Source organism: Clinocottus analis, unplaced genomic scaffold (genome assembly GCF_023055335.1).
Source record: "Clinocottus analis isolate CAN_PGR_092001 unplaced genomic scaffold, fCliAna1.0.p SCAF_23, whole genome shotgun sequence".
Classification (NCBI taxonomy): Eukaryota; Metazoa; Chordata; class Actinopteri; order Perciformes; family Cottidae; genus Clinocottus; species Clinocottus analis.
Window position 1 is genome coordinate 4,959,484 of NW_027175965.1, and position 27,641 is coordinate 4,987,124.

The 27,641-nt window shown below is 40.6% G+C and overlaps 1 protein-coding gene across 1 annotated transcript in view; it reads right to left on the bottom strand.

The window, feature by feature from the left end:
• Window positions 1–16,565: 16,565 nt before the first annotated feature.
• Window positions 16,566–27,641, bottom strand: part of LOC137793541 (contactin-associated protein-like 4) — a 73,271-nt gene continuing 62,195 nt past the window's right edge. Inside the window, exons 20-24 of the mRNA XM_068589771.1 lie at window positions 26,139–26,272; window positions 24,793–24,880; window positions 18,636–18,851; window positions 18,116–18,187; window positions 16,566–17,400 (exon numbers count right to left, since the gene is read on the bottom strand). Of these exons, the coding sequence (XP_068445872.1) occupies window positions 17,204–17,400; window positions 18,116–18,187; window positions 18,636–18,851; window positions 24,793–24,880; window positions 26,139–26,272 (707 nt within the window). The 3' untranslated portion in view covers window positions 16,566–17,203. The remainder of the gene's footprint in view (window positions 17,401–18,115; window positions 18,188–18,635; window positions 18,852–24,792; window positions 24,881–26,138; window positions 26,273–27,641) is intronic.

Genomic DNA, 27,641 nt, shown 5'->3' on the forward strand with positions numbered 1-27,641 from the left:
GATGAGAACACTGGTGGAATTTACATTTGGAATATTTTTTATTCAATTTGGCTTGAGTATTTCATTTTATGCTACTTTACTTTACAACATTTTTAAAGACAATGTCTTTCTTTTTACTTTACATTCATTTGATAATTTCAGGCAACTAGAAGGCTTGCAGATTCAGATAATTGGTATAAAAAATAAATCAACTAACACATTACAATGTGTTATTATGGATGCATCACATACGAAAAGATGGCGACTGAAAAAAGGCTGGAGGAAAATATTTGTCTTGCCAAGCATCTATGACTGTGGCTCAGTGGTGATCAGGGTAATCCTTCAATCAGAGGATCGCTGGTTCAATCCCCAGCTCCGCTAGCCCATGTGGATGTGTCCTTGGACAAGACGGTGAACCTCAAATTGCTCCTGTGCCAACGATATGTCCAACCTGTGTAACAGCAGCAACAGAACGTGTGCTGATCCCACAGGCAGTTGGGATAGTCCGCTGGGATCTAACCCCAGAAGCAGGTGACTTCTTCTCTGAGGAAAGAGTGGCAGAGAAGCTCTTCTTTTCCATCCTCATGTTGGACTAAAGGCAGACTGGACTCTGAAGTGAAGGAATGCTCATTTTTTCTACGTTTTAAACTAAAATGTTGGCCATATTTAACAAATTCCTATGAAAAGTAGTTGAACTCACAGCATAAGTTGGTCTAATTAGGCTTATATGTGAGCTGCTAATTGTTCATTGTCTGGTGTTCAGACAACTGTTTGTAAACTCTCCTGTTTTCATGCTTGTCAAAACCTCCTGGATCGGCACTGATTAATCTGCCGGCCCGCGGTGAAAGCTTATCTGTTTTCTCCGGGGGTCATTTCTTATCTTGTATGATGTTGCTCTGATTCTCAAGAGCATACTGAGGACAAGCAGACACTACAATAAGCCCAGTTGAATCACAAACACCAAAACGTTTAGCTGTCTCTTTAACGCTGAATTTACTTTCTGTTTGGAATAAATAAGTTGGAAGACACTATATACCTGCATTTGTCCTGCATTAACGTTACAGTAAGATCTGTTGCACAACGTAAGTTAAATATAACTAATGCAGCTACATGTTGAAACCTTTTTTAATTATGCTACCATGAAAGATTGACATGACAATGTCTGTGTGTGTCTCACTCCACTCGACCATGAAATACGCCGGTTGTGCAACAAACTTGTCAAGTAATGAGCCGCTGTTCTCGGTTCATCTCTTTAATTAATTAGCTGTTGTGACATTGTTATCAATGTCGTCGAAAGCATCTTTAAAAATCCCCCCCAAAAACATTATTTTTTTTCATTTAAAAAAATCATAATCTACGAGTGTGCAAACATGTTTCATTTCAAAGGTTTAACTACAGGACACAACCTTACTAAAATGTGAGGTTTGTGTCTGACGTCATGAGATCCTGTTGGTATTATTCTGCACTGTGAAGGTCAAACATAATAAAAAAAAGCAACAAAATTATAATTTTGAATCGAGGATAACCTTGATGTTGGTGAAAAACGATAAAATGTCCAAATAAAATATGCATGATTCAGTTGTTCTAACTAATTAAATCAGATCATACACCATGGGTTTATATACTATTTTCATAGTACATTTATATGCACACCCTGAGCCATTCTGAAATGGTTGATGTATTTAGCTCATCTACACGGCAGCTCAGTCGGTGGTTTATCACAGCAAAACAAAACAAAAAACAACTGAACTGTACAAACTGAGTAATTAAAGTTAATTTCACGCATCTGCAGTTCGTGATCCAGCAGACACCGAGGCATTAATCATAATTAGTTGCGTAGCTCAGATGCCCTCCAGACCTATCAATCAGCAGACCACCTCTGGCCCTGACGCCAAGCTGAGCGTTGTCTGCACTGCTGAGCGGGTCATGCGAGCTGTCAGCAGCCACGTTGACGAGTCCGCTGCCACCAGCAGAAAGAAAAGGGCAGAAAGGACTGTCAGCAACCTTTTCCACCCAGGCAACCACCTGTTCAAAAAAAAAAAACAACCTTCCTCTGGGAGACGGGACCCGTCCGTAAAGATCGAGACCACCTGTTGTCTCAGAAGCTTCATGCCAAGAGCTGCCACCTAACTACCTAACTGACACCTCGTCCTCCAAGGATTCACTCACTGAGAGCCCACACATTTCTGCCAGTTAGTCATGTCACTGTCAAGGCATATCACATGCCATGCACCATTATCCCTTTTGAAAACAGCCTTGTATAACTTACTGTTGAACATCTTCACTAAACTGCGTGTCTCCAGGCATGCGGCTTTGGTGTCAAATTATAACACACATGATTTGACAAGTTGTTTATTCATCTTGTTTGTGACATTTATATCTTAGATGTACCACATATTTCTCTTTAAATTGCCACTGCCATGTGGGTTCTGTCATTCCCAACAACTGGGAAGAAAAAAAACAAACTTATGTATGTGTAACAGTGCGATAAACAGAAACTCCAAAGCACAACTCTGAGACACAGGTAACAAAGATATTTACTTTACTGGTTCAGGCAGGTCAAACACCCAGGAGATCAGTCCGGGCTGCAAACCAATCCAAAAAGAGGGAGGCGGGGAATGGAAGGTCACAAGGGTCTGGGCTTACAGCTTTGAAATGTAAATATCAAATGCACTGATTGCAAACTAGCCACCACTTAGTCTGGTTCACAAGCCAGTAGCCACATCAATATCTATTTTTGGATTCTTTGAAGAAAAAAAAAAAAGTCTTATTCGACACCTCCAAACAATTATGCAGCGTTAGTATCACTTGTTAAGTGTTCCACATCTGCTCTCGAGGAGGAGCAATAACACCACTTACGGGGTGCATTTCATTTCGAGAGAAAACTGATTTCCTTCATGAATTTTTGCTGATATTTTTTCCACTTCTCTGCAATTCCCTGCGCACTGCAGTTGTTATCACCACACACTACAGTGATTATAAGGAGAGAGTGTAAGAATGCCAGCTGCTTCTCTCTCCTGCAACTGATGACCTTCACCGGTACTCTGGCTCTCATGCTTTACTGTAACCCTAGATCTAGCCTCCAATCTGCAGGTCATTTAGCCAACCTGTAGAAGTCACTGGTCTATCGACACGGACTAGAAACTTTTAATTGGAGCTTCGCGTTCGATTCTGGATGGAAACATACAACTCTATCACAACTACAGCAATTTTGTTTCGGAGGGAAGAAACACACTATGCTCTGTGTGCATGCTTTCTGTGTATGTCATGTTGTTTCAGATGGCTGATTTTTTAAAAATATTGTCTGCAAAAAAATGGGGAAAATCAAATAAATATATATTAAACACCTACCTCTGCCACCACATTTTTCCGTCCGCCACTTTGGAATGTAATTTATATTAAATATATGAATTAACGTCTCTTCGAAGAGGCGACGTGAGGAGAGGAGACGATGAAAGGACAGTCAGTCCGTTATTTACAATGGTGACGTCCTCCAGACTTGTCTCCACTATCTCCAACTGTTGACCGGCAGGCGTCAACTTGAATAGGCAGAGAGCGGGGCGCGGTTGTTATCCTCCTCTTCCTCTGAAGGACACGGGAATTCTGTGAATCTTCCTTCTGCAGATTAAAGTGGCGGAAGTTATCTGTTTTCACCTTCGGGATCCAAAAAAACGGTCTATTGTTCAACCAGCAACGTTAGGACTATCACCGAGGGCTTTCTTTAAAAGCATCAACGTTATTACACCTCCTTTCAGTCACGGCCCAGAGTCAAGGTGAGCAGTGATTTAAATAGCCTCGGTGATGTCATGACCGTGTCACAGGGACTTTCTGTGGCCTCATCCAATGTTTGGCTTGACCCTTGTCTCACACATTGGTGTGATTTTAACGCCTGCTGGAGGGTGGGCGTGGTTAAATCTCTTCAGGCTCTGGGAAGTCTGAATCATATTCAAATGTTTTTATCTCTGCTACTTTGTGTCATCTTTTGAGTCGAATCCCTTTATATCTTGTGACTACTATACAAATGGAGAAAAAAAACTGTGGGATCTTCAGATTCTGAAGAAAAGAAGGAAATTTGCGACAGACAAACAAAAGCAGGAATACTTTTTTTTTTAAAAACTATACAGAACATAAAACACTTCAGTTTCCACAGTCCAGGGACACATACAAAGCACTTCTTGTACCATCTCATCTCTGCTTGACTCATGATGGGTCAAAGGAAAATATGTTGTGGCTCCAGAGAAAGGAAAATAAAAACAGAGGGGTTAGCAGTGAGCACTGTAGGGATGAATACCTGCAGAGTTGTTTTGGGTGTAAGGCTGGAGGTGTGGACTGGGGCTCAAGATGAAATTGGGACTTGGAGAGAAACCTGTTAGAGAATTGAGGATTTGTGAGTCAAGAAAAAACTGATCCTGGGGCAGAGATAGCCTCTCAGCACAGAGGAGGCAGGGCAGTCTTGAGGGGCAGCAGCGTAACTAATTGTGATGTGTGTTTTTTTCTTGGGCTCTTGCACACAAACACACACACACACACACACACAAGTACGGACACATACACACACTATATAGACAATTGCTTTGCTTTGTGCTAGAGGCTCACAATGCAACTCACACTCTGCGATCCAGCCTTTGTTCAGCACCATGGACAGCAGCCAAAGGGACAACTTTATCAAGCTGCTGCCGCAGACTCTGCAGCCAAAAGTTCGGGGTGGTTTCGTGGCATTTGGATTGCCCGCAGAAAACCCACTTTGGTTCCCTGAAGGGAAAAACTGCTTCGGGCCCTTCATGGTCCAACCTACAGGGGGCCCAAACGGGATTAGTGAGGCTTTGCCCGTGCCCACAGTAAACCCACAGCTATTCACAGCACAGGGCATGTTTGCTGGGTATTTTGTAGTGCTTTGAGCTAAAGGATAATCTCACCATGGTAACATGGCAGGTAGGCAGATACGACTCACGGTGTTTAACATGTAGAGTGTTGGATTAATAACAGCTAATTAGCACTAAACACAACATCCAGCTCAGGCTGTTGTGAATAACTTATTCAACACATCATGATCATTAGGTTGCGTTGTAAAAGTACATTGAGGTGTAAATTCCTTTGGAGGTTTAAGCTCTGTCTCACGGAGGCTTACGTCTAATCTGGTGAGAGACGAAACAGGATTGATATTAAGAGAATACAACGTTTTTATCTTTCCTTTGAGAGCCTTCATTGTGGAAGGCCTCAGAATATAATAATATATGTTGTTGGTTGAAAAACTCAAAGTGGCATTGTCAAAGTTGCATATTGCTGGGACACTTTCTCACACTCGCTAATATCTCATTTGGTGACATTATCAAAACATGTAAATAAGCAGGTTTATTCATTTTCTTTGAAGCTTCTTCTGGAGCTTTATTGGAACGCTTTGTTCTTCCCCAGTAAGGTTATGTGGCCTGTCATTTTCATATCTTGTTTAATGTGTTGTTTAATAATGTAGTGAATGGTAAAGCCCTTTGAGGCAACAATTGTGACTTACTAAATAAACACTTCATGGACTTGCAGAACTTTTGTCTTCCTCCTTGGAGAGTGAGAGTAATTACCATAAGGGAAACACAAAGCACAATTGTTCAGTTTGTTCAACAATCATAGGCATGGCAGGCATGTCAAGCCTTTTCTCAACATCGAAGCAGTGTGCATGGGGCTCTATCCTCCGGATTTAAAGCTTGGAGAGTTTTTTTTATTTGTATTTAAAACAAACAAGACAACTGCATCTTCAACATATTTATCAAAGAGAGTGTGAAAGCTGTTGTGCAACCGAGTTACAATTTATATCACAGCATTCTCAGACGCCTGGTCAGCGGCTCTCGGCACTAATAATAACTAATATCGACGCGACACGCTTTTCAACTAACTCTAAACCCCCCAGATCTCTCACACTTTATCAGAGGAACTAATAAAGAGTGAGATAGTCCACACAGGGCAGGCTCAAACAAACACAGGACTTTCACATGGCTATGGCTGTTATTTTCCACCCATGCAATGAGCCCTTCAACTATAAATAAATGTCATGGTTACTCTGGGTCGTAGCCCATTCAAGAAAGCAAAGGACTAAATGAAAATGTCTGATTTAAAATGAGCAGTATAATATCTAAGGCTGCACAGTAGTGAAGTAGTTAGCAATGTCGCCTCGCAGCGAGATTGGCTAGGGTTTGGATCCCGGTCTGGCCGGTCATTCTGTAGAGTTTGCATGCTCCCTCCGTGTCAGCGTGGGTTTCCTCCCTCAGTCCAAAGACGTGAAGCTGAAGTAAATTGGACTCTAAATTGCCTCTAGGTGTGAATGTGAGCGTGAATGGTTGTCTGTCTCTATATGTGTGCTGAAATAGACCGGTGACGTGTCCAGGGTGAACCCTGCCTTTGCCCGATGTCAGCTGGGATCGGCTCCCGTGACCCGCAAACCTAAATAGAATAGAATATCTTATAATGATCGATACATATTAAGACTACAACTTAGAAACACAGAACTTTCTTGAAACTTCAATTTTGATTAAGCTGTCCATAAAGCTATCAAAGCCCAGAGGAGCACCACACTGTGCCAATTCAGGTTAAAACCCTCGAGACTGCACCTGCGAACACCAAATCTAAACTGCAGCAAGGCCGCAAACCACAGAGGGAGATGTCGTAGACGTTGTCAGTTACACCTAAAAAAATACAAATTTTAAGCTCATCGTATGAATTTTTAATCAGGAAAAAGTTTTTTTTTACACTAATAATGAGATTTGGCCTTGTGTTTACTGGTTGAAACACTGAGGCCATATTTTCACTCCTCCTAAGTGTCAGAAAAGGAGTCTAAAGAAAGGGAGGCTTGCTTGATTTGATGAAATGTCTCAGAGAGTTCAAGCCTTGGAGACTATTAATCTATCAATGACTTGGCTCCCCGGCCCCTCCACTCTGACCTTGGGCCATAAACAGCATTACTGATGTATTACAGGAGCAGCGGCTGAATAATTACACAGAGGAATTGAGGGAATGACGTGTAGCACAAGAAGCTGGTTGTTGCCGGCATGGTTGGACATAAATACCATATGTATTTGAGTCAAGATACTGTGTGGGGTGAAATCACGGAGGGCATGATTATAATTAATCTGGAGCAATGATGGTTTACGAGCCATAAATATAACATTACAAAGAAAAAAAAAACACTGCGTTGGTTAGCCTGAGCACGTTATAACAGTGACAACTACACCATTAAGATCACATTATGCCTTATACTTGGTTCATTCCTCACCATTTTCATCAGCAGCACAGCATGTGCATGTGCTGCTGGGTGAGGAAAACTTCAACTGCAGCGTTTTTGCATACATATTGATGTGACCTTCTCCCTTGCATACAGACGGAAAGCACAGGAGCACCATCTATTGTAGCTGTGGTTCAATCTGCCTGATGGGGAAGCTAAACTTTATTCTTCATTCCCACCTGGCCCACAGCTGTGCATCCATGTGTGAACAAATGAACCAAACAAACTCATCTTCACTTTTATATTTATTTATGGGTTTATCTGTGCCTTCTGCTTCAAAAATGCCAAAGTTTTAGCAAGATTGTAACTGCAATAAACAAGAAAATACATGGGAACAAAAGCAATATGGACTTCAGAATTGTGCAATGAATTGTCAGCATAGCTGACTTGTTATCATAACATGTCATTAACAGACCTTTTCTGTACTTCAATGAGAAAAACTCTGAAATTCTGACTCACTGAACCAACATTAGCTAGCAAGAGTATAGCTGCCGCTAATAAAAACTCAGCTGAGAAAGAATAGGGATTGAAACTGAAGTTTAGACACAGCTACTAACAGACAACCTTGAGATTGTGGGGAATTAAATATATATTTTTGACAAATATGTTTGTACTTACTGATAGTGGATTGACAGCCGATGAAAATCACCGTACACTGAAGGCAGACTGTCGTTTCCCAACCAAGTCGAGGTTTTGAGGAGTGCTTGGTATATCACACGATAATCTTTACTTTTTTTTGCGACTGTGATGCACTAAATTCAAACTAATGGAATAAAAACTCGGTACATGTGGAGTTGGTTGAACAAGACAATTGCATTTTGTGAAATGTAGACATGAGTGTGTCAATACGTGACAGGCTGTAGTAAAAACAATGTAATCTTCCCTGTTGCACCTGGCATGAAAAAAATGCCGCTTAATGTTGGTGTTATCGGTTCTGGCCCAGCAACGACACGTATACTTCACAGAAGGTTGTGATCAGTCCGTGTTGTGGGCCAAAAACTAACAGCATAGTATTGGGCCATAACCTATGTAACAACCTTTGGCCCAGTAATAGCTTTAATACCAACATATTGTAATGCTACGTCCACTTCTGAAGCAATTCTGTCATATACACAGATAATCTGTCCGTCAGTCAGCCGACACTGGTGAAAGACAGCCAGAGTCCAGAACTGACTGCTATCTGAAAAGTACATTAAATGCTGAGCGGAATTATTTAATGTTTGTTAATCCGGGGGTGACTTTTTGTGTGAGATCTGACTGAGTATCAGTCGAGACGCTGATGCGGACCTGGAGGGAGTAAAGCCTTTCCTCAGATGTATACATGGTTGAAATGATTTATGTATTGTCCTCATAGTCTGTGTGAATAAGCCAGAAGAAGTGTGTTATAGTTTACAGCTGTCCAGTGTCAGAAAAACGTGACCGCCGTGTCACCTACATGTGGGTTTGAGAGTCCGGTGGAGTTGTTCCAATTTTGTTATGTTGGACCTCCCACCACTGGAGGGCAGAAGGCCGAGGTCAAGTGAGGTCAAGTAAGACAAGGCAATATAATCATGTGGGACACTAGGGCCAGTTGTGATTTAATTGCAAAAACTGTTTTTTTGCCTTGATACAGCAGATGTCAATGTGGTGACATAGGAAAATGTTTTTGATTTATTTTATGATTTAGATTTTTTGATTTAATGCAAACAGGTTGAGCCAGGACGTGGTTATCTTTTTGTTTTCTATCACGAAATATCCAACTGTGTATACTACTAAACTACCTTTTCGTTCACACGTTAGAAAAGTTAGCAAATGAGCAACCATTCGCCGTTTTGAATTAAAAATGTCATCTACGTGAATCGTGCAGATCCGAAGAGTTTTTGTTTGGGAGCTCAGCACTGAACAAAAGAGAGACACAGTTGGGCACGAGCTCGAGCCAGATAGTTCCCTCAGGAGTTCTTACCAGAAACAGAGCTAAAAGAGAGAGCATTTTGTACTTACAGTTGCAACATGGACAGAAACTGTGTTTCACTGCTGGTTGTGCAAAGAAACAACTGCATGCTAACAGCCTCGCCACAACAACTAAACAAAAAAAAAAGTGTGGCCCAAAAATATGTGACAGGAAGTTTAAAATCAAATTCATCACCCAGGATCAAAATTCTGCTTTCAAAACCAAGAACTAAGAACTTTCGAGAAACTCTCAAACCAAGTGCAAAGGTCGTTGACAATAAGCTGTCCTCAGAGCTGTGGAAGACTTGAGGAGCACTGAACTGTGCCATCTCAGGTTAAAACTCCTGGGAATGGAGCTGAAAACGACATATCCCACCACGGCAAGTGCATAAACTACAGTGGGTGGAAGTAAAAGCACAAGTCCTTCATTCATAAATTATTCATTCAAATTAGTTTAGTTAGAATACAATTCATTTCAAATTGCTATGTCACATAACGCTTCTCTATAATTCCCTGGATGTGTCATCTTGTGCCACATCAAGCAAAATAATCTGCGTACAACAGGGACTTTAATCCTCAGGTATGTTTGTTTGATTTATATCCTGTTTAAAGCTGCAGGATACACACGCCAGTATTAATGTTGAATGTCACTAGAGTTATAATAAAACACCCGCAAAGTAATTACAACAGAACATTTACCTTGGTTTGAATAATGGACTATTATACGGTGCAAATAAGATGATTGCTGCTTCAAAGTTTCCATTGCATTGAATTTATTCAATCATGGGGATAGCTGGCGAATGTAATGGAAAGTTGAAAGGGAGGAAGAGAAATAACTAGGAGAGGATGTGACTTGCCATCAGAATGGCAGCAACACACTGGGGGTTAAAATATGTGTCAGAATGCAAGTTTATTTGGTGTGATTCATTCCATCGACTAAATGAGAAGTCTTAGCATAATAGGCAGAGTCAAATTAACTCCGGTATGCACAGTAACAACAGTTTAGTTGGCCTGAGAAAAAAAGAAAGTAGAGGTTTGTTAAAGAAAAATATAATTTAGTTTCACAGAAATGTCTACTGTCTGTATGTAGTTTCTTGTTGAAGTAACACAAGATTCATTATTACAGATCCCTTCCTTGGGGGATCTGACCCCGACAGACTGCCCTGACTTCCCACCAGAAAAGCCTCTTCATATTCTTTTGACTAAGTTGAAAATTATGTTTATCTCAATAATTTCTGACCATACTTTTAAAGAACACTTATCAAAGACAACTGTCTGCAACTTCTTTTCCTGAAAAAGAGACGTGATTTTACAGAAACGAAGTACACGTTAACTGTATATAAATCCCAAATTAGCCATGTATCGTAAATGCCAAGGGTGCAAATTAAACAACCAAGCATCTATCACATATGTACTATATCTTACTGCAACACATCACCTGTTAAAACAGTCTCACCTCTGTTGGAGGTGAGACTGAGGTCTCGCTGACATCCTGTGTGATGAACTAATGCAGTGAAGGATCTGATGAATGAACTCCGACTGTTCGCGTGCATAATATCAATAAAACATGAGCTGTTGGAGACTTTGTGTCCACCTGATCGCTTTTATTTATGAAGCTTCTTATGCATAATGCTGCTGAAGATGTAATCAGTGGAGCAGCAGAGCCGAGTGATCTATGTTTGTACTCTTATCTGATCACCGGAGGGTTGAACCCTGGCAGCGCAAGGTGAAGTTGAAAAAAAAAATTGTTTGTATCTAACATTGAAGCACCAATGTGGCAGCATGCAGAGAGGAGCCGCCCCCCCTCCTCCCTCCCTTCCCCCATGTCCACAGTACCCTCCACATCGCTAACAATCGCTGTACAATTACGAAGATCCAAAAAAGTAGCAGAAGAAAACTCTTGCATTGTTCTGGCTGAGGAAATATGACCCTACATTGGTTTCTAAAGATGCCGCTTGATTCTGTCACTTGGAAACATAGATTATCTAAATATTGTACACACTATTGCAGTGTTTTTCAAGTTTTTTGCGCTACGGCACATTTTCTACAATACAAAAATCTTCAGTCACACCAACAACCAAAAAAAATTACAAAATGTCACGCTGTAGCATAATACAGCCTAGGTGGTAGGTAGTTATTGCACTAGTAGGTGGTAGGTAATTATTGCACTACCTACTGGCATGAAAGAGTATTTAATTACTTGGCCAACCACTATATCGCAGGCTCGGACGCTCAACGACGGCACATTATTTGCGGCAACTAAATAATATTATTTTGGACCGATTAAGTGAAATTGGACATTTTCCCACGGCACACCTGCTTATCCAGCTCACGGCACACTGGTGTGCCGCGGCACAGTGGTTGAAAATCACTGCGCTGGTGAATCAAGTCTGTGTCGTGAGACACGCTTTGAGACATTGAGACAATGCCAGATACATTCTCCAGCACAATTCTGATGAACACAAGCTGACAACAGAGGTCTGCGACGTCGTTTATAATCAGGTGGGCGGCGATGGCGTTTCTGCTTGGAGCGACGCCGTCTCATCAGATCACTAATCAGGGAGAAGGCCGCTGGTAATTATCCAGCCCACCTCCATTCTGCAGCAGGAAGCAGCAGCCGAGTCACCACACTCTCCGCCTGCCTCTTCACTTCTTACCACTAATTGCTGCTGTTTCATCTGCACAGAGGAACATTAATCAACTCTCTTCATTCAAGTGAGAGTCCATTTATACATCACACTTGACACCAACCTTGAGTGAGCAGTGTGTTGAATTCAATTAACATTCCTGTGAGCTGTTGAATGCTATTGCACACATGTTACTTTTAGAGACAAGCAGAAATCCTAATGGTATTTAGCTCATTTGGAATCATGTAAGCATGTAGGGATACTGATTCAACGTGATTGTTTAAAAATGACAGCAGCAGCGAAGGAAGCTCTGAGGGATTGTAAAATAATCTGTGAAGGGCATGCAGATTAAATTGCTTCTTTTGGAGAAGTGGAACCCTCAGGAATATCTTGTTAAAATGATCAAGTGGGAAAGAACTTTGAAAAGTAAAACGACTCCAACCGAGGAACAAAAGTGAGTGATGATATACATTGAATACACAGAGGTCCACTTTTCAAACTTCAAAGAACTAATCCAAAACCAAAACCTCCTTCTGTCAAGTAGACTGTGTTTAATTTGTAGATGGATTACCGGATAATATTTTAGAAGTTTTGAAGTGTAAAATTCCCATTTGAATAAAGGCCATTATTTAAAGGTAATTACCTCTAGGCTGAAGGTGAGGGGGGCGGGACAACCCCCAACTAACAAATCATTGCTCCTTATGATTGCTCCGTGTTAAGGCTGCGCTCTCCAATTGGATAAGTCTGTTGCACCTCTGACCACACACTGAGTTTCATTGATGGGCGTGGCTGGGTGTGATCCAAAGGGTTCTCAACTACTGCTTGGTTTCACTTTTTAAGAAATATGGGCTTCCACCTGCAAGGACAAAGCATCATCAGCGCTCTCAAATTCAGCCATATTCAAACCCACATGCCATCTTGCACTAAGGTACATTTCTGGCACATCGTAGGAAGACACAAAATAGTCTCTCTGTGCCAAACAAACGTCTATCACACAACTCAGAGCACTGTATAAGCATCTACCTTCGCCGAATATCTACTTCCCTTTCATGAACTAACTCAAATTAATTAACACCATCGCAACATGCTTTGCACAAGGAGCATATTAATATTCTTGTTAAAAAATGATGTGATGCAGCTCCTGGCATAAGAGCCTCGGCTGGTGTATTGCAAGTTTGACATGATGAGATTCCTGTACGCCCTTCATGAGTGTGTTCTGTATTCCTCACCGGGGTTCAAACCAGATTGAGTCTCAGCCCCAAGACTGGATTCTGTACCACCCACCTGACCTTTTAGAGATTTAACTTCTTGATATACATAACATTTTGAACAGCAAACATGTTTTGAAGGAAACATACCGCAGAGGAGATTGTGTTTTCTATTAACATGATGAAGAAATATTGTTAATTAATGTATCTTGCAAAGATGTTCAGTAAATGTTCACTGACAACACATTCAATTTGTTTTCTGGAAAAGATTTGATCTTTGAGAATTCTTTAGCTTTTTTCTACGATCATGTTTTGGCAATGGCAGCTCTTTTTTAAGGTTAGGAGAAGATCAGTGTCTGGTTTAATAAAACATGGTTTGAGATATTAGAGCACATTTTCCATTTCAATGTTGACTATTTCCTTCAGAGTAACTGTCAGAAACATAAAAGAATGGCTGAAGCTTAAAGACCGAGAAACCCAGAATATGTCCTCCTCATTTATCCCCTTCTTCAAAGTTTCTTTTGCAGCTATCCCTCTTTTTATATCCAACCAGATGCAAGATTCTCTTGAGATGCTTGTCTCAAAATAAAGACTTGGTGTTGGGCCTTTACTGATACATTGAAGATAAAGACAAGAATACAAACCATTTCCAAAATAGCAGGGAACATCACTTGGTCCAGAGAAAACGGTATTTAGCAACTTTAAGCTCTATCACCCGTTTGGTTTCCTCTTAAGCAACGAGTTGGTCAAGTGCACATTACGTGGGCTGTTTATGTAATGTTATATAATATTTGGGTATTGACGAGTTGTCAGCATGCCACCTACAGCCAATGTTGCCCGGGGCCGGTTTAAATACTTTATGAACATTAAAGACCATAATGAGAGGCAGGAGAGCAAATATTTCAAGAAAACTAAGGTGATGAAATGGACTTGCTGTACTGGCAATTGCATTGTATCATACCAGGTTGTATGCAGATTTATGGGACAAGTGATGAGGATTATTTTTAGAGTTATGTATTATTTTGTATCTGCCAAGGCTTAGATGATATACATATTCATTTTTGTCAAGGTCACTTTCGGTTACTTGTTTCAATATAGATGTGAATAGACTGGATATGTTTTGTGGTTGAACTCTGCTCTCTGTTTAGCATCACTAAGCACAACATTAAATCTGACTTCATTTCATGTGAGCTCTTTAACCTCCAACCGTTAGAATTGGGAGGGAACGTCGTCATGAAAATTTACTTTTCCATTTCCATCTCCTTGATGTTTGAGTCATTAAGTCAGCTGTCTTTATCTCCACTCTGCAGACAGTAGCATATTAATACCCATCAATAATGTCATGTACTGCACAGAACCCTCGCCTGGAAAGTTTAGGAGGAACAACGATCTGTGATGTAAATTTATGTTAATTCAATTTGCTCTAGAGACGGAAAATCTTGCCGTGTTTCAGCTTCATTTAACAAGGAAACAGAAAACCTCAGCTGCTCCTCAACACTGTTTTTCTACCACATTTATTGACAATGCAGGGATTTTTATTTTAATAAATTTACTTTAAGTTCATCAATCAATAATACAAGTGAATCCAATATAAAAGCACGTCAAAATAAAGAGTAACTCAATTTCAGCAGTTGAATATACATTTTGATTACAAAAAAACTAAAATGATTTAAGACGCTCATCTGGCTGATGACATGCTTGAATAATATCAAGGGCAGGCCTGTCAGTCATAATGGGTTTCACCAGGAGACTAATGCAGATAAAAGGCTGCACATAACTTCAATTGGATCAAAGACCGGGAGATAGAGAGGGAGCACGTTAAGTAGGTGTTATGCCAGTTAAAACAAGGTTTTTAAAGCTCGTATCAGAAGGACCCGGAAGGAAATGTACGACTCAGATTTAAAATATTCTGCAAGTCTGATGACGGAAGTGGGAACAGTTGAGGTGATGGGGAATGGAGGGAACAGCGGTTACTGACGATCACAAGGGAGAAACTGTGTCTGACAGCAGAAATAATTCAACAGTGGAAACAAAACACCTGCTAAAAAAAAGTGTTAATGATAATGAATAATGATAAGGCTTATGAGTATTGCGTTGGTCTCTATGCAGCTCAATTTCCTGATTTTGCTTTAAAGATGATTTCTTTACAAAGGTTTTGGATGAAGCAAATGATGTTTTTTTTTTAAATCTTTAATATATATAATGGTATTTTTATTAATATGCAAATACATTACCTCAGGATGGCTCGTCCTAGAATAATGGAAGTCATGGAAGGTCATTTATTTTCAAACCACTTACCTACTTCATTCACTTTTTAAAATTGATTCACTTTTCATAAGCAAAGACGTGTTAGCTAATGCTATACCTGCAGCTTTTGCACTGCTTAAGATGACAGGAAGAGGCGATTGATGAGTCCGATCTGTATTCCTTGCATTTTTCTTCCTACAAATGGGATATCCGGATACCGATTAAATCTGAAAGTTAGGTGTTAATGGGGTCAGTCAAATTTTTGAGACTCGATCAGACTTTACGGTACCCGTTACTCTATGCTTTCATACTACACTTGTTACACACAAAAAAGCTGAACAGAGGGCTGTTGGCCAACAGCGCAGACTCTACTCTAAACAGTCCATCTGTTACTTGCCGCTGCAAGACTTCATAACTGCTGACTGCTCTCCTCTCAAACAAGTCACCGATGGACGGGAGTGAGGCAGAGGGGCTACGGGATCTGTTAGCTAGCTATTTATGGTTTAATTTGTGGTCTGATAAACAGTAAACTAATCCAAACAAACCGCACCAAGGGGTTTACACTCCAGGGTGCTGTTCAACCGGATTAATAAAGCTGGTGTGAACACGCCCTTGGTTGAGCTTTGTGCTCCAATTGTTCTTGCCCAGAGGTAATCATGACGCCCGCTAACTACCCAGGAATATGAAACTGCATCACTTTCTTTGCACCACAGGCATTTTGAAAAAGAGCTACCAAAAAGCAGGTGTCAAAAGTCAAAAGTATGCTAAATACAATCATGACCCATCTTTGTTAATCTCACACAGCCTTTATGTGGGATTATTATTCTGTGTATCAAAGGGACATTTGTTTATTTAAAGAAAATATTTAAAAAAAACATCTTGAAGACAGACGTGGGAGATCAAGAACAAATACCCTCGCAGTAAGGAAGCAAAACCATTGAGCATAACATCCTACTGAATGGAGGGAAAAACAAACAGTATTGCAGAGACAAGGAAGTATAAATATCCAGTATTAATATGTGGATGGCTGGTTTTCATTGCATCATTTATACATAATTGTCAGCTATTCTTCAATTATTTCTATTTCCAATGTAGCTGTCATGATATATTCTAGTGTACGTGTTAGGCAAACACTGATTAGTGCTTCTGCAATAACACTAATTGTTGGCAGAGCGGAGGAGGTGACAGACAGTCAGTGTTCTGCTGCTGAAAGCTTCACCGTTGAAAGATACTTAGTTGGGTGCAGGCAAGACGTAAAAGCACAACAAAAATCCAGGTCTCTTTGTAAAGCTTTTATTATTCTCATGATATAAAGAAAAAGCACAGCAAGTAACATAAACGTTTCTTGACTAACTCAAATACTTTAAGTGTGTAAGATCAGACCAAAGAAGTGACTTTCATTTTGTATTCATATATACATCATGTGTTGAAATCCAGTTTACTTATAACAGATGGATTTGAGTTGATTCTGACACTGTGCTTTTGTTGAGCACTAATGTCAAGATGTCATATACATAAGTCAGTCCTCCGCACATTCTTCAAATATTTTGACACATACTGTATGGCTCTGACATCTCATATTGCACAGAAAGTGCATCATTGTAGAAAAAGTGCTTTATAAACGAACACCAAGTCCAAAGTTTTGTTCAACTGGAACAAAATGAATTCTGCATGTTTCCTTTTGATAAATTATTTTTTCAACACGGAGAATTATTGTTATTAGCACACAAATTACCATTTATATTTTTTTAAATATTTATGTCCTTAAAATGACAGTAGGAAGGAACTAAAGAAAACCCTCACAAATTGTTCTGTTTTTGACTTCACATGTCATCGATCCACCAGTACCAGTGGCTCAGGGGCTCGGTGTGTCGCGTAAAAGCACTGAGCTCTCGGTGAACCCTCCTGCTCTGTCCTGTCGTGTCAGTGGGCGCTCTAGGCTCCTGCTAAATGAAATACTCCTTTTGGTTTTCACTGGGGGCGCTCAGAGAGTCTGCCTGGCTGCTGAAGGGGTGCTCGTGGCCATCTTCAGGCTGAGCTGCTTTCACTTCCTGGTTCCGATACGTCTCTTTCCTGCTGCAGAGGAATCTGGCCAATATCGCCGAGGCAGACACAGTGACGAAGATCACCACTGCAATAACCCCTAAAAACAACACAAACACCAAAGGACTTGGACCTTTGTCGTCCACTTGTATGACATGTGTATAAATATGTAAGGGAGGAACCATACATCAAGTTAAATATATGGTTTAAGTATATGGTTATGTACTGTATAGATATGTACTGTATATCAACTGGACATATACTTTATCATAAGCCAAGATCTGGATATCTGTGAAGACAAGGGTGTGTAAAGACATGTTTACTGGCTGTGACAGTTCCCTCTACCTAATGTAGAGAGAACTATCACACCGGTGATTTCAAATACTTCCTCAGATGTTAATGTGTTTGTCAAATCAGCCTCTATTTTTCTTCATCGGTGACCCGGAAGAGGTTTTTGTATCAAATGACAAAACAGTCTAAATAACAATTTGTTTCAGGTACAAACTACATTACGTTTATATCACCCGAGCTTACGGTTTTATTTATAACCCACAAGAACTTTTGCGACACAAAATGCGACTTGACTGATTTGAACGCTGCATTTAAGTGGTTTTGAAATTCAAACGCTAGTCAAAAATCCTTTTTGAAAGTTTTCTTGGTTCAGATCCAACATCTTCCCATTAAACAGCCAACCCATTACCTCTCCTCACTGCCTTTTTTTCTCCTGAGACTCTGAGATCAAAACGTATTCTCTGATTCAACTTTAGGATATTTTAATGAACTGTTCTTACTCCTGCTGAGATCGATTGCATTACCTCCAATTAGGGCTGAGTCACTCCTGATGGCGTTGACTAAAGGTTGACCTGGATCCACAGAACCAGGTTGGTCTGTCGAGAGAGAGAGAGAGAGAGAGAGAAAGAGAGAGAGAGAGAGACAGAGAAGGAAAAACTATGAAAGCAGAAATGGAGTCCAGAAAAGTGAGGTAAAATGTACAGACAAGAAAGAATGTCAAGCAAAAATGAAGCGGAGAAGAAAGAAGATGAGGTAAAGAAGTGTATAGCTATAGAGAGAGTCGCTGGGAGAACCTTCAATCAATGCTTGTTTGAAAGCCTCGTAACAGCCTCAAAGGACTTCACTACAGTTGTCTGACTAATCTCATCTGTCGAAGTGCCACCACTCGGTCTGCTTACCGTGGAGGATGGTTAATGAGCCCATAAAAAAAGTCTGATGAACAGCCCTGTATATACTATTAAAGACGTTCCAGAAACGGAGAAGGGTGGGTTACCTAATGATATTCAGTATAAAGGATGCACAGACTGAGTCCGCTCTTTGTACCTGATAAAGAGTGCGTGGCTTCTGTTGCGTATGGATCGGCCGGAGAAGAGGAACCACAGCTCGACTGGGAGAATGGGCCGCTGACAACAACGGGGCTGTCTGTGTGCAGCAGAGCGGCTTTCAGAGGACTGATGGAGTTAAAGAAAACGCCTGACAGACAGCCGGTGAACCCAAGAGAGGCCAAGCTGGCGAGCTCTGCATCCAACTCATCAGACTCTGAATAAAGGGAGAGAAACAGAGACAAGAGAGACTAAGTGAGAGGACGAATTGAGGCCACATGTGGGATGATAAGCGTTATCTACCCAAGTCTTCATCATTTTAATATCCATTTTGATGCTGAAAAACCTGCTGGAAATTATTTGGTATAATAAAAACTCTGGGGATGAAACAGAAAAACCACACATCATGTCCAAAGGCGTTTTTTCCCATGTTTTTAAACAATTATTTCCATACTATTCATGCATGCTCACTGCAGTGATGCCGGGCTAGAGCTTAACCCGCAGGCCCTTTTGCCAGTTCTGTGCTCGCTTGCCTGAGGAGCAAAGGCAGTAGCAACAGCGCTGATAGAACTAGCCTGAGGGGGAACTGGGTGGAGCGTGGTTGCGACGTTATTAGCCGTGTGAGTGCAGTGCAATGCGGCGCAGCGGCCATTAGACTGAAAATGTGGCCCCCTGAACAATATAGGATAGCCCTGCTGTATTACCGTATGACACTGCGAGGGCGGATACTTTCATATTCGAGGAGCGAAGTCAAGATGATATTTTTACCTGATGATGTGTATGACTATAACTTTCACCCTTCTGTCACTCACCAGATTGCCTCTCAGACAGCTGTGAAAAAAAAAAACACACACACTGCCACTGAGTCTCACTTGTGGCTGATGTGCTTAGCCATTATTCGTGACAGAAGGTGCTAAATAAAGTCTTCAGTAGCCATAAATGTCAGTGTGAACTACAATCATTCCTGCAGTGCAATTTGATTACGCAGCACATTAATGCCACCCATCTAAGTTATTACTGATGAGAAGCAACTTTTCACCACATGAGTGGGCGACTGCACCGTGGCCTGGCTGGAGAGGGCTGTTTATCAGCTGTATATTTGATCAGGTTTTGATTAAGTTTTAAATTGAACGTGATCCTCTGTGTTTGAATTTGAATTATATATCTCATGACACACGTATATCTTTTGAGCAGCCTGTAAGGTGAAGGGCAAATGGGAAACGGGAGAATAAGTTAATGGCACAAAAGATTTAATTAACAGATGTAGCATTAGATTGTCGATTGTTACGAGATGAAAAAAAAACCAGTGCAGATGTAGTCCCTCATGGCATCACCATGTGCCACCCTCAGCACCAATAGAAAGTGCATCTATTATTTATTTACATGCTTATTACTTTTCTACATTAAAAGATCTGAGTACTTCTTCCACGTCTGCACTACCTTACGATCATGGCGGGATAAGATAAGTTAAAAAGCTAACGTCAGGCTATAAATGCATTACACCGAGGTCTGAGTGAGAGTATCCACAACAAGACAGACTTGTGTTACTCATAATGATGTTTGTAGTCTCATTAAGTCTGTAGTTAGCATATTTTAAAGAATAAAATTCACAAGAGCCGCATTTAGTGACGTAATATATAACTTATAAACAAAATGTTAAAATATCTTATTCTTACTTTCACCACGATCATATTTCTGCCATCTAACCAAAAAACAAAAAGAACATTGACTTTGAGACGTTCTAATTCGTTCTAAAACATTCTAATTCATTTACAGAACGTAGGACTCATTCCTGCAATTCAATTCAATTCATTTTATTTTGTATAGTCCAAAATGACAAATGACAAATTTGCCTCAGACGGCTTTGTAGGCTGCACACATGCGAAATCCTGTGTCCTGGAAGAAAAACTCCGCCCGAACAAAACTTTAATGGGGAGAAAAAGGGAAGACACCCTGGGGAGAGCAACAGAGGAGGATCACGATCACCATTATGTGGTAAAAGTGCTAAATAGAGTCTGTGACTTCCCAAACAAGGATTTGGATGTTTGTGCGAGCAGTCAAATCTTACAGTGACACCATTGGCCTCCTGTCCACAAACTGCCTATTACTGTCCACCTACACCAAGCTGTTGCTCTTAACCCACCTCTCTCTCTCTCTATCATTATCCCACCCCATCCTCTCCTCTCTCTGTGTGAGCCGCGCAGTCTCTCCATTCTTTCCTGGTCCATTAGTTAGGCTGATAGATGACAGCGCTGGCAGGGAGTGACAGTATATCAACTATCTTACTGCCTCTCTAATACTGAGTCCTCTGGCTCAGCAGAGGGAGGGCTGGGTCACACACCAACACGGTCCAGGTCAACAGCAAAACAATCAATTAAGGAGCTGAATGTAAAGACAGGACCGGCACCAATTGGTTTGGGTTGTGGTTTGAGTACAATCACCCATATTTCAGCTCCAGAGACCGTCAACATGATAAGAGTTAAAAAAAAACCCAAAAAAACAGATGGATGGATGCATGTTTTCCATGTTTTGATGAGATCTGTTTCAGTTTGACTTCTGTTACGACAAACACTGCTGGTCAGCCGTCCACCAGCGAGCAATTGAACTACTTTTATTTGTCTTGGAGTTTTGGTAACCAAAGTCAGTGAATGGTTTTGTTTCATCCTGTCCCTTTCGTTCTATAAAAAAAAAGCAGTTAGCCAGTTCCCAGTAAGCCGAGTCTTAAAGTGTTTAAGACGGGTAGTAAGAAACTAGAGAAGTCAATCATCGTCGAGCCAGCGGAAGTCGAATCAGCTATAACACTATATAATGACATAATCCCTTCAAGGTTGTTGCTTGAGCAACACTTTAACGGCGATTTACCGACAATGTCGCTGGCCACGCTGGCATTTTGTTACTTTAGTTGCTAAAAGTACCCGCAAATATTCTTAAAGAAAACGCAGACAGCGTTGAGTTATTGTACACTGGTGTCAAACTCAAGGCCGGCGGGCCGAATCGGGCCCGCCGCGTCGTTTTACGTAGCTCGCGACGGCATGAAAGGCATGATCACCATCGCGGACCCGTTTCTAGTGACAAAAAAAGGTTTGAAAAATATTAATAAGGTGTGTTCGAGTTTGTTATTTTCTTCTGTCTTAAGTTCACACATTTATGTTCACATGATCTTGAAAAAGAGTAACATGGGTTTCTTCACCCTAACTTAAAGGGATTTATGTTATAATCACAAAGAAATTTGCTTACATATATTTTTACACTTATACAAATGCATGTACAATAATTGTTCTACGTTTGCAGGAGCGCAGCTTTCTCCTCTTATTGTGGCAATATTATGTAACACCATACTTTGCCAAAATGATATCACACTTCCTCTCTGGAGTGAACCTGAGTCTTGAGGATGCCAATTATAATCGCACCACCGTGGCTCCTGTCCAGCAGGGGGCCCGGTTGGAGCGAGACTGCGCTCCAGGCTCCAGGCTCAGGGGTCATTAGAAAGAGCAGGCAAGAGCAGTCTCTCTGCAAAAGTGGGGTACCATCATATTGCCAAATAGTGACATAAAAAGTAACCATAGGTTACTCGCTTCACTTAAAAAGCCGTAAAAAGAAAGAATCGAAGCTTCAGTCATTACTTGGAAGGTAGGTTACCTTGTTCACACTTCTAAAAGACTCATAAAACACCCTGCAATCACAAACAGAGCATGACACAGTAGGCTTCCACGTCTGTAATGATGACGAATGCGTTTCATTGCTATCTAGATTTTTATGTCAAATGAACCAACCAGTGTTGTGCAGAATTCTTCACTGCTTTATGTCCCCTGAAAAAACAACAAATATACAGAAAGTGCTGCAGTGCAAGGCACATTTTTCGGATGGATCTGCACACTATTGTTTCACTGTTGCTATGTTCAGCATCTCCAATATAGCTGCCATGAGCACAAAAAAATGCTGAAGGACAATGCACAGAGTCTCAAGATGTGAGTGTCAATCCACAATGAAAGAATGTGAGGTTTAAGGAAGTCGTTGAGGTAGATTATGGATCAGGATGAAAAACATCTGACAATGACAGAATATCACAACGAAATGTAATGACACGTTCTCGGCAAAGTGCTCTGCGAATAATTTGAGTTTCCTTTTCAATTGACGCTTCAATGAAAGGGCACAACCTTCTCAAAACCGATAGAATGTCTGATTAAATTCTCTGCTACTTAATTACTACTCCTGCAATGTGGCAGGTTAGTTTCAGAGGGTAAGTTGTCACAGCTACTGAACTGGACTTGCAATCTTTGTATCTGATATCGAAAAAGTCGCAAATCCTACTTCATGCAACGGAGCCCTGGAGGCAACATCACACTTCCAACACACATCACAGAGGTAAGCAACACCTACTGTGCTATTCTGGGGGCATTTACAACTTCATCAGACATTTGATGCTCCCTGTAGAGCAGAGGATCCACTTTAAAATCCTTACTCTTACATACAGAGCACTGCACGGCCAGACTCCTGCACATGTGGCTGAGCTACTTCAACCTTATTCAACAATTTATGTTTTGTTTTCTCGACTCCTGTACAGCACTTTGTGATATGTGCAATATAAATGAACTTACTTACTTACTTACTTGATAGGAAAGAGACGAAAGAGCCTAATTTTGTAGCTCTGCTCTCATCAGTTGTGTGTTACGGGGCGCTGTACTTCTGCTGTAACTGACATGCATCTCCTTAAAAGATGTAACTCTACGTAAGGGTTATGGTGGGAACCACAAGAGCTTAGTCCTTCAAACGGGAGTTCATACAGAAGACAATGTTAAGTGAGGCTTAGTAATCGGCTCATTTACAGTGCACACCCTCTCTGCACTGCCGCTCTGTATCACAGTGAGTGAACATAAACACAGATATTGCACAGCAGTAGTCTCCAGTTGAGTCATAAACCGGAGAAAATGGAAGTTACTTGAATCTAACTCCAATTCCGTGAGTACGAGCATAGCCACTGTTGTAAAAGCAGTTAGTGAAGTTAAGACCGATCACAAAGGACACGTTGCTGCGTTAGCCATATGAAAATAATCTAAAACCTACACTGTACATGTCTAGTAACGTAAAGTACACATCTTGCTTCAGGGTTAGTTGTTAATGAATTATGCAGCAACCCTAATCAACACGCATAATTCATTCACTAAGGTATGTTTCTATAAATAAATGGGATGTTTCAGCTAATTCCCCAATTTTAGACTTCACCAACATTATATTTAATATGTACATTTCTAATTGTTTCTAATTTCTCTAAAAGCTCTTCTGATACCAACTCTATTTCAGACCCACATGTTTGTGACAACATTTGTCGGTGCTATCCAAAAGTAAACATGAGATCAGACGAATACACAAACACAGTCTTTTCCCTTTAAGAGAATCTTGGGACAGATCTGTCCCGAGGACAACAGGATTGATGTGGACGTAAAATGTTCTGTCAGGCAGAAAGAGGCTGAACTGTACTGTCTGACTTCCTGGTTTAGTTTGACCCCACACACAGCAGCTAAGACGTATTAGTTGTTTTGCTATATCGCCTGGTGCTGACTCCAATCTTCCAAGTAATTTGTTCTTTTCAATCTCTCCTCATTACCATACAAAGTGAAGGACCTTTTCTAAAGTTATTACCATTACAGCTGTCTGAATCCCCGCTCAGCGAGACAGACATGGAGACTGTGTTACTCACCGCTTTGATAACAAAGTAACACAAATAGTAAAAGTTCACCAACGTACACTGTATTATGTGACCTTATGCATTAGTGGAAAGAAAGAAAAGCCATTTGTGCTGAGACGTTACCTGCCCGTATAGCTTTAAAATGCATCTAATGACACATAACAGTGACTTAAGTGGGTGGCACCACCTTCTTTCATTTCTAAAGTTCTCATTTTGCATCTCCACAGTAAAGTGCTCTCTCTGTGACCATTTGAATATGGATGTCAGCTTGTGTATAAAAGCACCACAGCTGTTGCTCAGACTGCAGCTTTCCCTTTGGTCCACCCAACATGATGAATAGAAAACAGCATAAAGCTCCAGAACGTTTTTTTTTTTGTTTTTTTTTTGTCTCATAGGGCCCAACCATCTGAGTGCTGTTATTTAAATTAGTTTGTTTAAGTGCTGGAGTCTGAGCTAAGAGAGTCTTACTCACCCTGCAGTCTGCCTAGAATGAGGGATTTGATGCCGTTGAACTCCACATCAGATGCCAAGCTGAAGTCCTCCCTGGTATTCTGGTCAACCTGAAAGATAATGTATGTCCCATCTGTAAAGGTAAAAGCTTAGCACGTAGAGAGCGAACACTGATAACAGCAGCAAACTGGACAGCGTTCTGTTGTTAAGTGTTTAAACAAAGGCTGCACACGACAAACGGTTGCAAAGAAGTAAGCAATTACTAATGAAAAGCTGGCCGGAGGCTAAACCTCTGGTTTGACCTGCATATAAAAATGGGATTCAACCCCAAAGCTGGAAACCAATAGACCTGTGAGACACAGTGGTTCACAGTAGCTGAGCAGAGAAGTGGAATAGATTCTGAGATGGTGTGTGCCTCAGAGAGAGACACTTTTATAATATAAGAGAGTGCGTGATGCATCGCCTGCAAACAGAGATTTGGGTTTTAGTGAATCATTTATCAATAAGACATCCTCCATTGTTGATCAACCTGAGATGAAATGGGAGCCACTGAGAGGGAGGAGATAGAAAGTAGGTGGAAAACAGAGAGGAAATGTATCATTTATATTAGGTTTCTAAAAGCTTTTGGTCAGAGGGACATCGAGATATTTCGATGCCCACAGTGAGAGATATCCACTGGCACGCTTGAGGGGATCGATCTTTTAATCCTTACTTTTTCTCCTATCATGATATCATAATTTAAAAATGATTTCTTACTGGCCTTCACTGTCATATCATTAATTGAAACTGCTGGCTGAGCTTTCTGTATTTTGTTGTTGGTCAGTGTTTAACTGAACGCAGTGAGATGTTCTTGACAGCTGTCATTCACAAAGTAAACATCTGGATTTATAGCCAACACCCATTAATCAAAAATCCTGTCTTGGTCCTGTCTTCCTGGGCTCCGAACAACCTTACTTATTTGTATCTCATAGATGACTTAAGTTAAGGCTGCTTCTTGTTTTTTATGTTTATGAGTGTTATGCTAGTTTGGATTATAGTATAACTTGGAGGAACATAAGTACGCTGGGTACTCATATACGTGTAAACATGTTTCAGTTGCTGTGGGAGAATGAATCATGGGATCACAAAACAACCACGAGCCAGAAGTTGTATTACAAAAAGATGACGCGTCTGCCTTTCATCATCAGGTGTTGAGTGCAGTGTGAGCGCTGGGTTTATTTACCATCGTAATGCATTTTTGGATGACATACTTTAAAAGGAACATTGAGCATCTGAAATGAATTACAAAAAAAAACCAACCTCTTCCTACACTTCGGTGCACAGTGTGTGTGGGGATGTGTGAGAAGTACGTTTTGTGTGTGTGTGTACCTGAACAGAGACAGCGTCTGCCAGCCTCCTGACGGTCACCGTGTGCAGACGTCCATCAGCCAAGTTTGTGACTCTGCTGCCGATCACTTCCACTTCTCTGCTGCTGTGCAACTTGTACCTCATCTCCAGCTCATCTTTGCAAACACACAACGACAATACCATCTTATAATTTAACGCAAGCGCGTACAATATCACAAAAAAATCTAGTTGCAATCCTGCTTTTTTTTATTAGTAATGAAGCATGTTTTGGGATAGTTAAAGTGTCATCTTCTCCTACTTTAAATCTATTACATAATAGTGCCAAGTTATAACATTCAGGAAGAGAGGAGTAGAGCTTTATTTGTACCTGAGGGGCAATTTGACTAAGCTGCTGCATAATGAATATTATATGTAAAACAGATGTCATACAAGCTGGTGCTCAAAACTATTTAAGTTTTATATACTATAAAATAAAGGGTGATCGTAAAAATGTAAAGAGAAAAGTAAAGAGACACTTTTAACCCAGTCTTTGATCATTAATTAGGCACTTAATGCAGAGAAAATGTCTACTACTTTGTGGATTAATACTTTATCTCCGTGAATAACACTCCAATATGAAATGAATTCCTCCTCTCTTTTTTACATTGTTACACTTAATAAATTCTGTGTCGCGGAGATAATTGAATACTCCAAGATGTCTGCAGATTTTACTGATTAGCAACAATGATAGAAAATAATCTTTTTCCAAAGATCTTAACCTTAATAGTTAATAACCTTTTCAATAATGTTTTATAATTATGTGTCTCTATGTTGCTTTTTTTTTCCTCACAGACTCCCAGAGCAATTCCTAGATTATCTTGATAATAAAAACAATCTTGCGGAGGGCAAAGAGAGTTTCACACTGAGCGAGTGACTGAGATAGTAACGTTTCTTTGTTCGCAGCAGCTCAGGCTCCTGTTACTGCAGCAGCAACAGTAAGAAACATAAGAAAAGCCTTTGTGGTGCATCCAAAAGAAAGCTCTCCCTGGGATTTAATGAGATACAAGACGCAAGACGGCAGATAGCTGATGGCGACTTGATACACCAGGAGACAAAACACTCATTTAAAAAAATGCTCCAAAATGTACCTCTAATAACTGTTTGTAACAAAAGTAAAAATCCTAAGAATGATATTAAAAGAATATTTCGCTTCATGGCTTAAAAGGATCCCACACAATACGTTCATCAATGGTTCAGTTTCAAAAGTAAAACAAATCTCAAACATCAGAACTCTGCTTCACACGAGTAAAAAGAATATTATTCAAAAGTTGCACTGGATAATGGCAAATCCTATTTTTCTATGGAGGGAATGCTGGCATAGCTCTTTGCTAACCGGAGCTCGAGGACGCTTTACAGTAAAGCCAGTGATGAACATTTGAACACAAAAAACAATCACAATGGCAGGTACACGAACAAGGGAAAAGGGAAAGAGGACCCCCTGCTGCAAGCTGAATTATCATTTAATAGTAACTGCACCAAATGTTT